The 13,993-nt window shown below is 41.4% G+C and overlaps 1 protein-coding gene across 3 annotated transcripts in view; it reads left to right on the top strand.

Annotated features, from left to right (window-relative positions):
• The first annotated feature begins 338 nt into the window (after positions 1-338).
• Positions 339-13,993, top strand: part of phf1 (PHD finger protein 1) — a 50,266-nt gene continuing 36,611 nt past the window's right edge. Inside the window, exons 1-8 of one of the 3 annotated variants that reach the window (XM_054740861.2) lie at positions 339-444; positions 1,300-1,409; positions 2,008-2,086; positions 2,189-2,270; positions 5,252-5,338; positions 8,612-8,706; positions 9,415-9,563; positions 9,843-9,938. In XM_054740861.2, coding sequence (XP_054596836.1) covers positions 2,009-2,086; positions 2,189-2,270; positions 5,252-5,338; positions 8,612-8,706; positions 9,415-9,563; positions 9,843-9,938 — 587 coding nt within the window. In that variant the 5' untranslated portion in view covers positions 339-444; positions 1,300-1,409; position 2,008. Of the gene's footprint in view, positions 445-1,299; positions 1,410-1,545; positions 1,682-2,007; positions 2,087-2,188; positions 2,271-5,251; positions 5,339-8,611; positions 8,707-9,414; positions 9,564-9,842; positions 9,939-13,993 lie in introns of those variants that run through there. The other 2 variants (XM_054740862.2, XM_070550994.1) reach the window with 2 other exon arrangements.

The following is a 13,993-nucleotide window of genomic DNA, read 5'->3' as shown; positions in this document are numbered from 1 at the left end:
GTTTAATGTTTATTTTGATCAATATAAATAATATTTCTGTTTCTGTCTCTTGGTAACAATTGCAACTCTAAAATCAGATCAACTCTCATCCTGATCTCAGCTTTTAAAAACCACTGATCTCAGGGCAGTTTTAGAGTCAACATCATCAAAACCCGTTTTTGGTGTCTCTTGGTAAGTCTATTTTCCTGACAACCACACAAGCGTGATTTATGATTGTCTGACACTTTCAAATCTTCTCTGATTCTCCAGCTGCAGTGTTTCCAACAGACTTCCTTGTGTTTGCGCGCCATCTAGTGATCACTTACTGAAAATAACACTTCACCTTCTTTTGAAGAAATATTTACCAGAGGCCATTTTGAACCAGCGGTGTTACCGTGCTCGTGTCTGACTGGTGAAATAAACACACGAACAATCTGGGATTTGTCAGAACTAACCAGTAAGCACGTAAGTGAGCTAATGTAATATTTTAGGGTCTTTTATTAAGTACTTCTCATTTTATTTGAAGTTAACTCATGTTGTTGGATAACTTGATTTATATCGGTATAGTTTCATATTTTGAGAAAATGTTGAAGCAAGTGTGCACGAGTTCCTCATGATGAGTAAAACGAAACTTTTCAGAATCAGTTGTATACCGCTGATGTCCTTAAATGACCTGTGAAAGAAGAGTAAAGTTCATGTCAGCAGAGACTAAAATTACAAGACCTTTTAAAGTGTTCTGCTGTTAAACTTTTCTCCACCGGTCTCCTAAACTTGTTGAAGACCAATCAACGAGGCGGGAAAATACACTAATTGGCTGCTTAATTGGCCGCTGTTACGCGCGCTTCCACCGAGGCTGTGGTGCCCTCCTGCTGCCCTTAGAGCTCAGGCATCACTGTATTGTCACAACTGTTTACCGGTCATGCTCTCAGACGATAAGGAGCCCCCCTCCTCGGTCGGATATGTCGGTGTTTTATGTCTGCGTCACAACAAGTCGGCGGAGAGCGAGCGGGAGGGATGATGGCGTCTCTGGCGGCTTGATTCCGGCGCAGCTTTGACAAACCCGCACCGTATTAGTAGCTGGGGGGGGGGGGGGGGGACGGAGGGGGAGCAACAGCGACGGGAACATGACGAAACGGCATCGCGGAGGACGGACAAACTAGACTGAAAGACGGACAGTCGCCTTTGTCCTCCTCCTCTTCCTCCTCCTCCCCCTCGCTGACGGCTTGACTGACACACTGGCGCCTGGCAGAGACACAGAATACATGCACATCTTCTACTTTTCTGTTTCCTTTTCTTTTTTTTTTTCTTTTCCACCAAAAGCTGCGCATCGCAGCAGGCAGGAATCTGGGCAGCAGGGATCCACGGCAGATGAGGGCATTTCCTGTCCAGGAATCACCGTGACCCCGACGGAAAGGAGTTCGACTTGACAGGTACCCTTCACCGGCCAGCTCACTGTCCAATTGGCTCCATCCTCCATCAGATGCTGCTCAGCATCCTGCATCTGCGTAGACCTGAGTGCATGCACCGGAACAAATGCAGTGTGGAAAAAGAACAGTGTCTGCAGTCATTTCACGCATCTGTTTAAGTTTTCTTAAAAACTGAGAAGGTGGCGACAGCAGCAAAGTCCACCGAGGATGCTTCAAGTGGCTGCACAGGGAGCTCTGCCTGTTCAGTGAAACTGTGTTGCAGTAACCATCATGCAGTGAGTGTGTGTGTATGTGAGTGTGTGTGTGTGTGTTTGATGTGTGCAGTAATCATTTATCTTCCTCTCTGGTTGTGTATACTCACTCTCATCCTTCACTGTGCTGGATACAGGCTGTATGCTCAGGTCTAAGAAGGAGGAGGGGGGGGGGGGGGGGCGTTTAGATTTGAACCCATTTGCACCAAAACCCGACTGTCTGAGAGGCAGTCAGAATGCCGGGGCTGTAAACCCCTCCGTCAGCAGCGGCGGCGGCAAAGTGTTCAGCAAATAAATCGGATTTCCATTTCACACGAGCCCTGCTCTCTCCTCTCTGTGTCTCTCCTCAGGATGGGGGGTGTCAGTGAGGGAGATGATGTGTTGGCTCGTTGGAGTGATGGACTACTGTACCTTGGCAATGTAAAACGGGTATGTGTGTGTGTGTGTGTGTGTGTGTGTGTGTGTGTGTATGTGTGTGTGTTGATCCAAAGCACTCTGATGATGATGATGTTTGGTGTCTGCTCTCCTCAGGTAGACGGAGTCAAGCAGTGTTGTCTGGTGAGATTTGAGGACAACTCTGAGTTCTGGGTTCTGAGGAAGGACATTCACTCGTGTAAGAAAAACTTTCTTTTCCCGTCAGCTGGAGGAGTTAGAAACTTCCCTGCGCCGAGAACTTTTCTGACTGAGCAACAGATTTCAGCAGCGAGTTTCCTGCAAGTCTCCAAATTATTTCAGGCCACGTTTAGGAAGATTTCCTGTTGCTGCTGCTGAAAACGTTTCTGAAAGCTATCATTAACATGCATGTTTTCCTTTTTCAGACTAATGGTTAGAATGTGGTCAGTGAAAGACTATTATTTTTTTACACTTTAATTTGAAGGATTTGGGCTTTCTTGTAAAGTTTTCTTCAGTTCTCTCCTCAGGTTTGATTCTTTTTTTGTCATTTTCTGGTCATAGCAGAATTTTAAGGTAAACATTTTTTTTCATTTGCTTTAAAATGAACACATTTGAGGCCAAAAGAAGTGTCCGAATTAAAGATGCGAGAAAAGTCAGGATGTCTCTAAAGAATCAGGGCCAGAGAGATCCATCATCCTTAAGCTTGATGGCTCTTTCAGCTTCACCTTGTTGGAGCGAAAATCCGCATCTGTACCTGTCAAACTGGGAACTTTTTACTGCCTTTTTAATAGATTCGGCTAAAAACGGAACATGTTGTGTATGTGACAGGCTTCGGGTAACGGCAGAGCTTAAAGAGCCAATTCAGAACTGGTTTTGTTTTGTGTTTACACAATTCTGGCTCTTCTCTTGGGAGCCTTTTTCACATCTGAATGACAGATCAGAGATTTACCTCAGCAAGTCAGGAACCTTTAGTGTCGAAGTCAAAGGGTTGTTACTATGGATGCACATTATATATCTGCATCAGGTCGGTATCAGTTTGATAAGTAAATCTGGGCCGATATTGGCAACAAATATTTCTTCCATCTTGTTTCTGTTTGTGTTTCAGTTTCAGAGGGTGAGAGTGATGTGTGACTGTTTAGTCATGTTACAATGATGCGTAAATGTGTGTGTATGTAATAACACACACACACACACACACACACACACACACACACACACACACACACACACACACACACACACTGGTATCGGCCCAAAATTTCATATTGTGCATCCCTAGTTGTTACTTTATAATAAGAAATGCAGATACACTGCAGATCCAGCAGTGGTGCAAAGAACTGCAACACCCATAATGCATTGTGTAAATGAGCTATTATAGGCCTTTCTAAACACGAACACCCTATTTAGCATTTGGTTCTGAACTCAACCTGTAAATAACTCCTCAGAATGCTCAGCAGTTTCCAAGAAGAATAACAACAACAGTAACAATAACAACAACAACAACAACAACAATAATAATTACAATCAGGTGAAGCTTTTCCTAAAACAGCCTACTTTCAAATTTTCTGTCCATTTTTTGACTATAAAATTGACACTCCCTCGTTATTTATTTCCTAAGTTTCTAATAAAGAAGCTTAATGAACCATTAAAGGACATTCCCAAATGTGGTTGGAAAAGCAGCTGAAGTTCAAAAATGACTTTGGAAAACTTCTGAACAGGACCTATTTTTTAAACAAGGCCTTTTTATTCAAGTTTTAACAGTAGATTTTAAACTTACCAAACTATACGGGACTAAACCCATCGTCCCCACCCACAAAGGAAATAACAGAAACAAACTATAAAGACACACTATCAAATTAAGACAGAAATGGAACAAAACCAGATCCACTACAAGGATGTTTTAAAACAGATTACAATATAGCCTGAGTGCTTGGAAATAAAGAAATAAACAACAAGACTTGAGACTTTTGCACAGTTCTGTTGAAAAACCACAATTTTTGACATTTTATGAAATAAAACTTTAGCTTATCCGCTGTTTGCTTGGACCTCACATGTGCAGTCTTTAGTTATTATGAAACCTGATATAGTCTTGAATATAAATCCCATCAAGATTACTTCTAGGCTTCAAAATAGTTTACTTTCAGACTTAAGCCCTGTCCACACGTAGCCGGGGATCTGCCAAAACGTAGATATTTTCTACGTTTTGGCCTGTCATCCACATGAAAACGGAGTTTTTTCACACGAAAACGGATCTTTTTAAAATCTCTGGCTAAAGTGAAGATCTGCGTTTTCTCCGTTTTGGGTGTCTGCGTGTGGACAGACAAAACCGGAGTTTTAAGGTCCGCAACGTCACTTTCCGCGGCAAAAAACGTTGACATCACGTGTGCGACCTGTGTTTACACTAGCCGACAGCATGGAAGCCCTCGAAGCTGCGCTCTGTCACTACCCGATCCATCAATTGTCCAAGCGCTTTCTGCTTGTTTGTTTTTGCAAGCGGAATTACTGCTCCTTGCGGAAGACCACAGACGAAGGACGAGGTTAAGAACGGGGGAAGTACTGCCGCCTACAGGTCTGGCATGTCCTTAACAACGCATTTATCCGGGTACGTGTGGACAGAGTTTTGTTTTAAAACGTGGTGGTGTGGATGCAAGTTTTTGGAGGGGCGGATATTTGTTTTTAAAAAACCCCGGCTACGTGTGGACTAGGCCTTAGAGAAAGCAAAAAAATGCATCTAACCATCTGCTTCAAAAGGATTATTTCAACCCAAAATGCATCTTTTCTGACCTTTCTGACCTCAGATGCTCAAAGGATGTTAGCTCTTATTTTCCTGTTTTAAGTTACAATAATTTGATTCTTTTTAGCTCCAAGATCTCTTGGCTGTCCTGGAAAGTGCAGAAATAAAAATGATTGGGATGTTTTAAAGGCACGAGGCTCTTATGAATGTGGCAGATTAATGACCCCATAGGGCGACGTCTCCCCTGATCCACCTGACATGGAGTCAGAGGGGACGTTGGACACTTGTTAGGACAGGTTGAACATCAGCGCGTCCAATGAAGTAAAGTCTGAAAGGGTGCAGGAGACACTGAAATCAATGAGGTGGCAGTGATGTGAATCAATATACATAAATTAATACAGCTGACTGCTTCGTCTCTGACTTCCTCTCTCACATCCCCCCCCCCCCCCCCTCTCTCTGTGTCTCAGTCTCTGCCGGGGTGGAAGAAGTTTGCTGTATCTGCGACGCTCCGCCTCTTAAAGAGCCCCTCATAAATTGTCTTAAATGTCGCCACGGTAAGGAAGCGCCCTTTATCACACGCACTGTCAAACGCTGCTTCTCCGTCATTCCTGTTGTGACCTTGAAGATTTGACACAATATGGTAAATAAGAAGGCAGAACGCCACACATCATAAATGATCTATGAGCTGTCGCATCTGCAGTCCGACTGAAGTGAAAATAAACGAGATGTTGCTGAACAAAACCTACATTATACACAAACCGATGGAAAAGAACCAGTTTGTCATTAGCAGAATTAGCAATCAGGCGTTTTCCGGAGTTGGATTAATCTAGTATGAGCATTCATTTATTTTAGAAGCCATCTTGTGTCTGTGTGTCACAAACAAATCCGAGAACCTCAGAAAACACCGTCAGTGCTCATTGAGCTGGAAAGGAATTTTAAAAGGATCTCTAAATAGTGAGAAGGCTCCATCTGTCCTGGTGGAGGTGTTTTATCATCCTTGTTCCCCTCACACACTGGACCAACAAATATCTCTGCCTTCAAAGTCCCAGGATGGCTTCTAATCAGATGAAAGGCTTCATTTGCATCAAGTAATTCAAAGCTTTGTGTGTTTGCTGTAAAGAAAACGCTAAGTTGTAAATGATGTACATGACAGGTCTGCAGACGTAAAAACTCTGCTGCTAAAATAAGCATTTATTTTCTCCCGTAAATGAGCCACTACACAGCTGGAATGATAATGTGATGCATTAGGTAACAATAAAACACTTTGGTTTAAGTTGTCTAAATAATTTGGGGAACTGGACTAACCACATGGTAACGGCGGTGGCTGTATAATGGTTTGTGGATGTTTGGTTGAATCAGAAAAATGTTAAACTCATCACTGAATTGTTGGAGAAATATACAAATGTTTACTGCAAACTGGTTATTGTTAGGTTTGCTGATGGCTAATTCATGACCTAAAAAGACTTTTTGGCAATTTTCAAGTGTTTTTTGTTGTTGTAGATGGCTCCCTGAAAAGCTTCTGTTCAGAGAAATATAGTTTACTTCCATCAGGGCTGATGAACGTTTATTTCCATGGAGTTCTGTTGTTATACACAAGGATCATCCAGGGGTTAGGTCCAACAGAAATCTGCTGAAACTAACCCTGTAGTTAGAAGTTCTGTATTTAAAGTGGCAGCGTGTAGTTTTTACCATTAATACATCAAAATGTTGTTCGAAATTAATGAAATGGTGCCCAGTTTTGAAAAATTTTGGCAGCTTTGTAACATATAACCATAAAAATTGGGTCTAAAATTAATGGGAGCGGGTCTAAAGCCCTTTCTACAAGACACGTTGTGCCGGCAAACCTGCGTAAAATTACCGCAACGGCGTGTCTTATAAACGTGGCATGCTGGCATGGCATTCCGTGAATTTTGCAGCATTCGTTCCACCTTGCTTGGTAGTAATATTGTGGTAATTTTTGGTCCTATAAGGCGCAACAGAGGGAGCTGTCATGATGACATGAGGAGTTACTGCCGAGCTCCGACCGACGACTATATTGAAAATGAAAGTAAACAAGTTTTGCTTTTTGAACAAAATCAGCTGAGAACTGAGCAAACAAGAGCGCTGCAGCACTCCATGAGCATCTCTCCATTGGAGCTGAAGCTCAGATCACCAGAGACTGCACGGGGACTGATGGGGACAGACACCTTTAGGAGCGGCTTGTTAAAAAAAATGTAATGATCACGGCTTCAATCGCAATGAAAAGCAATTTATGTCCAAGATAAATGGAAATCTGCGGCACCGCAGAGACCGCCCTCATCCCTCCTTTATGCCGCTATCGCATAATCTTTTATAAAAAGGACACGGTTGCACCACATTACCGCCGCTGTGTGACCACTTATAAACGACCTAAGGCTCCCTGATGCCGCCACGGCGTTGCGGCAAATTGACGGCATTTTTTGTAAAAACAGCTTAAGTCTCCAGGCGACGCCATATTAGACACCCTGTTTCCTTCTACATTAACCCATGAGGACAAGACACATTTGCTGATTTGAAACAAGCGGTTTAAAAACTTTCAACATTCATAGACATTGGTGTTTTACACATTTACCTCTTCAGGTAAAGGGGGAGTCTGATGTGTTTGTCAAAGACTTGGGTATCTGCTACCCCCTATTGCCAGAAAAAATACATTCCATCACTTTAAACAACTCAGAATAAATTTTGTCCCGGAAGTAAGAGCCCAAACTTTTGTCTTTGTAAGATACATTCTTTGTCATGTAAAGATTTATTAAACAAAATTTGATATAAGGTTTAGGAGATTGGAGCCATTTTAATATGGCAGCATCACATTTCTTACTACCTGTTAGCTCATCAATCCTGAAGAACGTAAACTCTTCATTTCCCTGAACAGAGGCTGTTCAGGGCGCTGTCTACAATTGGTGGGGATGGAAACACTTCAGTTCTAAAGAAATGTGGGCATCAGCTGTTATGATCATACAGAAACATAAACTTGTATTTTCTAAGTTTACTGAACTGTGAGCATTTAACCCTAAATGTTGTATTTTTGAATTAACTGGCTTCCATTCAAAACGTTCTGATGAAAGGGTAAACTGATATATCAGCCGACCGATACATTGGGCTGATATTTGACATTATTATTTATCAGCATGGGCTGAAATACCTCCTTAGTATGTACGATTTTAAAGTCAGACACATCCACAGGCAGCTGTAGAATTTAATTTAAATGTAAATTTATGTTCCTGGAAAAACAAACATCTTCATAATAAAAGCTCCAAAAGATATTTTCAACTAAAATTTCTTTTTTACTCAACAGTTTTGAATATTTAGTACTTGGTCAGTTCATTGATTTGTTTGATTAACTTTAGTTAAACGTCTGGTTTTAACACTGAGCAGTGGTTCAAAAACTGATTCAACTAAAGAAATTTTGTGCATCAGCCGGTGTTAATGACACTTTAGCATGCAAAAATGTTGGAAAACATTTAGATATTGACCATGAAAATTGGCCCAAAATCGGTATCTGCAGCAGATAAAACAATATCTGTCCACTTTCACACTGACTTCATACTCATCAGATGTGCAGGTTTTAAAAATGCCCAGCAGCAGATGCAGGAAATGGTTATGTCATTACAGCAGCCTTGCGCAAACATGGTTAGTGTCAGTCTGAGGAAGGTGAGAAGCAAACATGGCTCCCTACCTACATGCTGCTAAATGTTCTGCATGCCTTTAAAACCAAAGTCTTTAAAATGGAGCTGCTCTGCCATTACTGTCATCCTGGCTGTCTGTCTTATAAAGACAAATTACACGCTCTGCCTCCTCCTCTGTTACAGGTTATCATCCGGAGTGTCACACACCGACTATCGAACTGGAAGCAGACAGCGATTCGTGGATTTGTCGTCAATGTGTCTTTGCAGTCGCAACCAAGGTCAGGCTGCTAATCTCTCCGTCTCACCCATAAAAAACACCATTCAGTCTGGAATAATGGAGGAATCCTGTCAAATACATCAAGGCTGTGTGCTGCATGTAATGTGTTTATCTGAGGCTGAAAACACACTCCTTCTCTCAGCAGTGGCTCTGATATGAGGCGCTCTGCATTGTGTCTGAGGAACTGTGGACAATCGATAGTTATGTTGGTTTACAGGAAATCAGGAGCACATTTAAAGTCAATCCATCACATGTGCTCCATTTCTGTACCTGAAAGATGAAAAAAAAAAGCAATTATCGATCTGTCAAAGTCCAGATCTCAAAAATTCTGGTGCCAAAGAATTCAGCTTTCATGAATAACCTACAATAAAATGAGATAATTTCACTGGAGGTTCTACGGGCGGAGCCACAGAGGCATTAGCTCCTGCTGAAATCTGATTGGCTGCCTCTCAACTATCCTTTGTCCGTGATTAGATGTTAGGTGGATACGATTCCAAGTCCAAACACAAGTGGCGCTAATCAGCCAAATAAGAACTTCCTGAGTTAAATCTTTAGTTTAGTTGTAGGATTAATACTTGGCTCCTCTATAAATATTGCGGCCCCTTGATGGCCCCAAGATGGTGTCTTTGTTTTTGGACATGTCTACTGATTCAAAAAGATTTAATGGCTCACGTGCAATCAGTTCTGTCCCAAATTTGTTTTTTCCCAGAGAGGCGGAGCTCTGAAGCGAGGACGCTTCGCCCGACTCATGCAGTTCATGAAACTCCGTCTCCCCTACCAGCTGTCGTCTTTAGACTGGGACCCGCAGCATCTGACCAACCAACAGCAGTGTTACTGCTACTGCGCCGGACCTGGAGAGTGAGTTTAAACACACTGTTCATGTCTGCTCTGTCACCTGGCTCGTCCTCTGGATTATTTATGATTGGCTGGACGTCATGTTGTGAAATAAACTGAATGCAAAGCGATTTGTTTTACTTGGCGTTAATTTATTTATTTTTGTTTATCTGCAGAATAAAACAAACGCAGTATTTTTTTGTTGTTGTATGTGAACCCAGAATCATTGTGTAATTGGTGGTGGACACATTTTTGTGCAGATGAGTTTAATGTCGATTGGGTTTTCTTGTTGCTGGGCTGCAGGTGGAACCTGAAGATGCTGCAGTGTGGAAGCTGTGGTCAGTGGTTTCACGAGGCCTGCACACAGTGTCTAATGAAGCCTTTGCTTTACGGGGACAGGTAGGTGACAGATCACTAATCTGCATATGGACATCTCTAATTGGACTGAATGAGTCTCAAAAGATACGTTTTTAATTATTTGTAGCATTAAGGACTATCTTTGATCCACTGAATTTTGCATGGCCGTAAAACAGATCTGGATCAGTCAGCTGGCCTGCTAAGTGATTAGTTATATGATGTTCTTGTAATGAAATCACTTTAGAACAGTTATTAGCTCCATAAGAGAGTGGGATTTTGTGTGATCGTAAACGCGTAAATGACATCGATATAGCTGTGACATGCTGTCAGTTGACTTCTGGATCAAATCCTAACTGGTAGCAGCCCATTCTTCTTCAATGGTGCTTGGATTTCAGTGATATTTGGCTCCCCGAGCCACTTAGTTGTGACTGTTCCTGGATTGTTGAAGGAGTTCCTCAGGGAGGATGTTTAGGCAACATTCTTTCTTCATGGCTATTCTCAGGCTAAACTGAGTGACTCCCCTCCCTTGGCTGAGAACGTCAGTCTGTCTCTGATTCTTTTCTTGGATAGAAGTGACTTCTTTGTTGCTCTTCCTGACACCAAGTTTCCATCCAGAAGTCGTTTTCTCATTATACTGCAGATGGACTCACACCTACCTGCTGCTCTTTTACTCGGAGTGAGTGGTTGACGTTTGTGTGTCTAAAAACTTTGAACTCCAGCTGTGTTTCATAAGAGACTCAAACTGGCTCTTATATTGACCCCGGAAAACCTCAAAATGAATGGACCAATAATATTTCAGCTGAATGGTGAAAATGTCTGAATTCTGATAATAAATTTGTTACAATGTGTCCCTGATGAGAGACGTAACAAAGTAAGGAAATTCCTGGCAAATAGTTGGAGACGCAAAATTGCAAGAACATATGCAAATTAGTTGAAACATCATTTAACTTTGAGTGTTTTTGTGAAAGTTGAATTCTTAAAATTAATTTGCAATGTTTTGTAATTCGTTTACGCTTCATCTTCATTTTCTAGCATATCTGCCACACTCTTAATGTCAGACTGTCATGTCTTAGTCTCCAGTTGCTCACAAATGAGTTTAATTTGGTCTCCAGCTTCAGTTTCATTAGTCTCACTCTTTTTTTTTAAGTGTTTGGCGTTCAGAGGCTAAACTTTGAGCTTTGCAACTATTTTGAGGAAATGGCTTAGTGCAATTTTAGGTTTACACATTTAAAATTCTAATGACACGATTTGTGCTGCAACTCACCAAAGGACATTGATGCTCTACAACCTTTTTATTATAAATTTAGTTGAAATACTTGACAACACAGGTTTATTGTAATAAATAAAGATAAATCCAGACATTCGCTGCCTTATCGAGCCTTTCCACCAGACACAAATGCACGTAGTATGCAGCAGTTAGCCACCAATATAGTGAATGAGTGTGTTTCCATTGGCCCAATAAGCGTTACGTTTAGGAAGCACACCAGAAGCGTATGTATGAGTTGCCTATGCTTCAAGTCTATTTTCTACATACTCTTCCAGAACATGTCAAATTCAGCTTGGGCCAGACAGAAAGTCAAACATGAACGCAGTGTAAAACATCCAGAAATCTTTCAAAATAAAAGTGGAGTTAAAAATTCTGTTGTGTTTGTATGAAGAAAATATTTTTATTATTCATTTTGTATTTATTTATTTATTTATTTATTTGAATCTAATATCAGGAGAGAATTGTCTGTTATTCAATGTTTGGTGGTTAAATTATAAAAAGTTTTTTTTAAATGAACATTACAAAGCTACATCTCATCAATCTGACCAACATATTAATTGGGAAAAGAAACAGTTTTATGGAGCAGGAAACTGCGGATCAACAGACCATTTATCAAAATTCATAACAACACATTAATCATCTTGTTTAAAGCGGCTGGCCAGAGTGAAATTGACTAAGACGTCTCTGAGACAGCTTCCCCTTTCAAAGAATCGTCTTCATTATCCTAAATGATCGGTGGACATGTGGAGAGATCCAGGAACATCAAATCACCCTAAAGCAAAAGGGAAAAACAGCTGAACAGATCATTCAGACACGAGTCTGGGTGAAAAAGCCGGATGAGATTCATCTCGTCCATCGGTTTAAGTTTGTGTTGTCGTTAACCGTCTCTGGGACGCCGGTCTGTTTTGCTGCCCAGGCTTCTGGAGGGAAGGAGGATAAAAGAAGCAATGAAAGTGAGATTGACAGTTGGGGAAAATGAGGCAGGATTGGTCGAGCATCTGCTGAGCAGGTGATGGAGTTAGAGCGGTCTGAGTTCACAGTCAGAATAGCAAACGCGCGCTGCCGTCACAGCGCGTCGGAGCTTCATTTCTGACTGTGACCTTTATGCCAATAGAGCAACGGGCTGAGTTACAGGGGTCGCTCCAAACAGAATGGTGTTGCTTAGAAAAATGTACCATAGTGTTCATTTCCTGTTCAGCTCCTGTTATTATGTACAAATCAGAGGTGGAAAGTAACGAATTACATTTACTCACGTTACTGTAATTGAGTAGCTTTTTTGTAAATTTATACTTTTTAAGTCGTTTTTAAAATCTGTACTTTTACTTTTACTTGAGTAAGTTTTTAAAAAAGAATTGTAATTCGCTACATTTTAAATCATATCCGTTACTGAGTAAAAATAAATTGTAGGCTTAATAAATTAAAAATATTACGTGCAGCAGCGTCGGAACAGAAAGAGACACCTGCATGAGCACCACGTCTAAACCGGGGAGGGGGGGCTACACGCTTTATGATGAGGACAAACAGCCATTTTTACCGCAGTTTTGCTCAAAAACAAAAGTTCTGTGATCCACTCGCTGTTTACCTCCTCTCTCCCTCCTCTCCTGTGGGTTGGAACCTGCACCTTCGCGCACCGGTGTGACGTCATCAGAATTCTGCTCGGTTCGGCAACCAGACTCGGTTCCGTGTTTGAAATGTGTTTCCATACCGCGCACGGAAGCGGCAAAATTACGTTTAGCGCTCCTGCGTATTCTCAGCGCTCTACAGAAGACCTGCAGGCCTCTGTGAGTTAATCCTGATACTGTTCAGGTGTAAACATTGAGCTCATCCCTGTGTTTGAACTCGGAAGATGCTCCTTGATGCCACAGATATGTGATGATTTAGCTTGTTTCTTTAATTTACTCCAGAATAAGAGATCAAATTATTACAAAAGCAGTTCAGTGTAGTTAAATTAGTCATTCAAATGATTCTAACATGCTGCAGTGTGTGTGTGTGTGTGTGTGTGTGTGTGTGTGTGTGGGAGACTGCATGAGACAGCATGGCTTCATCAAATCCATGCATCCAATATCTTGGCTGAAGTAACGGCTCAGGAAAATAACTTATATTTAATAAACAATGACGTCTCTGCATTGTTTATGATAATGTTTTATCTCATATTGGACCTATTTTTGGTCTGGGAGGTGTAACATATCATGATACAAGCCTTTTAAAACATGTTAAAGTGTTACAAGAGGAGATAAATGCATGAATTTGAAGTTCATGTTTGGAGACCAACCTTCACAGTTTGGAGGCTCACGCTGGTGAGGAGACACCATTAGTTCGAGTAACTCCTGGGCTCCCACGGCCTGTTCTGACAGGATGGACGTTACGGGACCCTTAAGGATTCCAGCTGGATGATTGGAGGATTATTTAGGAGGACTGGAATGAACAAACTGATTTCAGTGGTGAAGGGTTAAAGGTATTGGCTCGGCATTAAAATTGTAGAAACGCAAAATAACTACACTTTATTATCTATATAAACATGTACTGGGTCCAGTTTTTTATTTTATTAAGGACTTTTGTCATAAATGATTACAGAAAATCCAAATCCTCTCCTCCAGACAGTGAAGAACTGTGTTTCGCATACGTCACTCCAGCACGTAAGCTAGCTGCTGATGCTAATATTGTGAATCACTGTTATTTGTTTACTTTCATGCTCGTGATTATTACGTAAAATTGCGTTTACAGCTGCAGCACAATGTCCGAGCCATGTGTCTGTGTCCTACACGCATTTTTAAATAACAGGTCTGATCTAAAATAATAACCTACATCTATAAATCCATCTAGAACCGCA

Source organism: Nothobranchius furzeri, chromosome 5 (genome assembly GCF_043380555.1).
Source record: "Nothobranchius furzeri strain GRZ-AD chromosome 5, NfurGRZ-RIMD1, whole genome shotgun sequence".
In the NCBI taxonomy this organism is placed as follows: Eukaryota; Metazoa; Chordata; class Actinopteri; order Cyprinodontiformes; family Nothobranchiidae; genus Nothobranchius; species Nothobranchius furzeri.
Note: the sequence above shows the minus strand (reverse complement) of the source record. Positions and strands in the feature narration are given on the sequence as shown.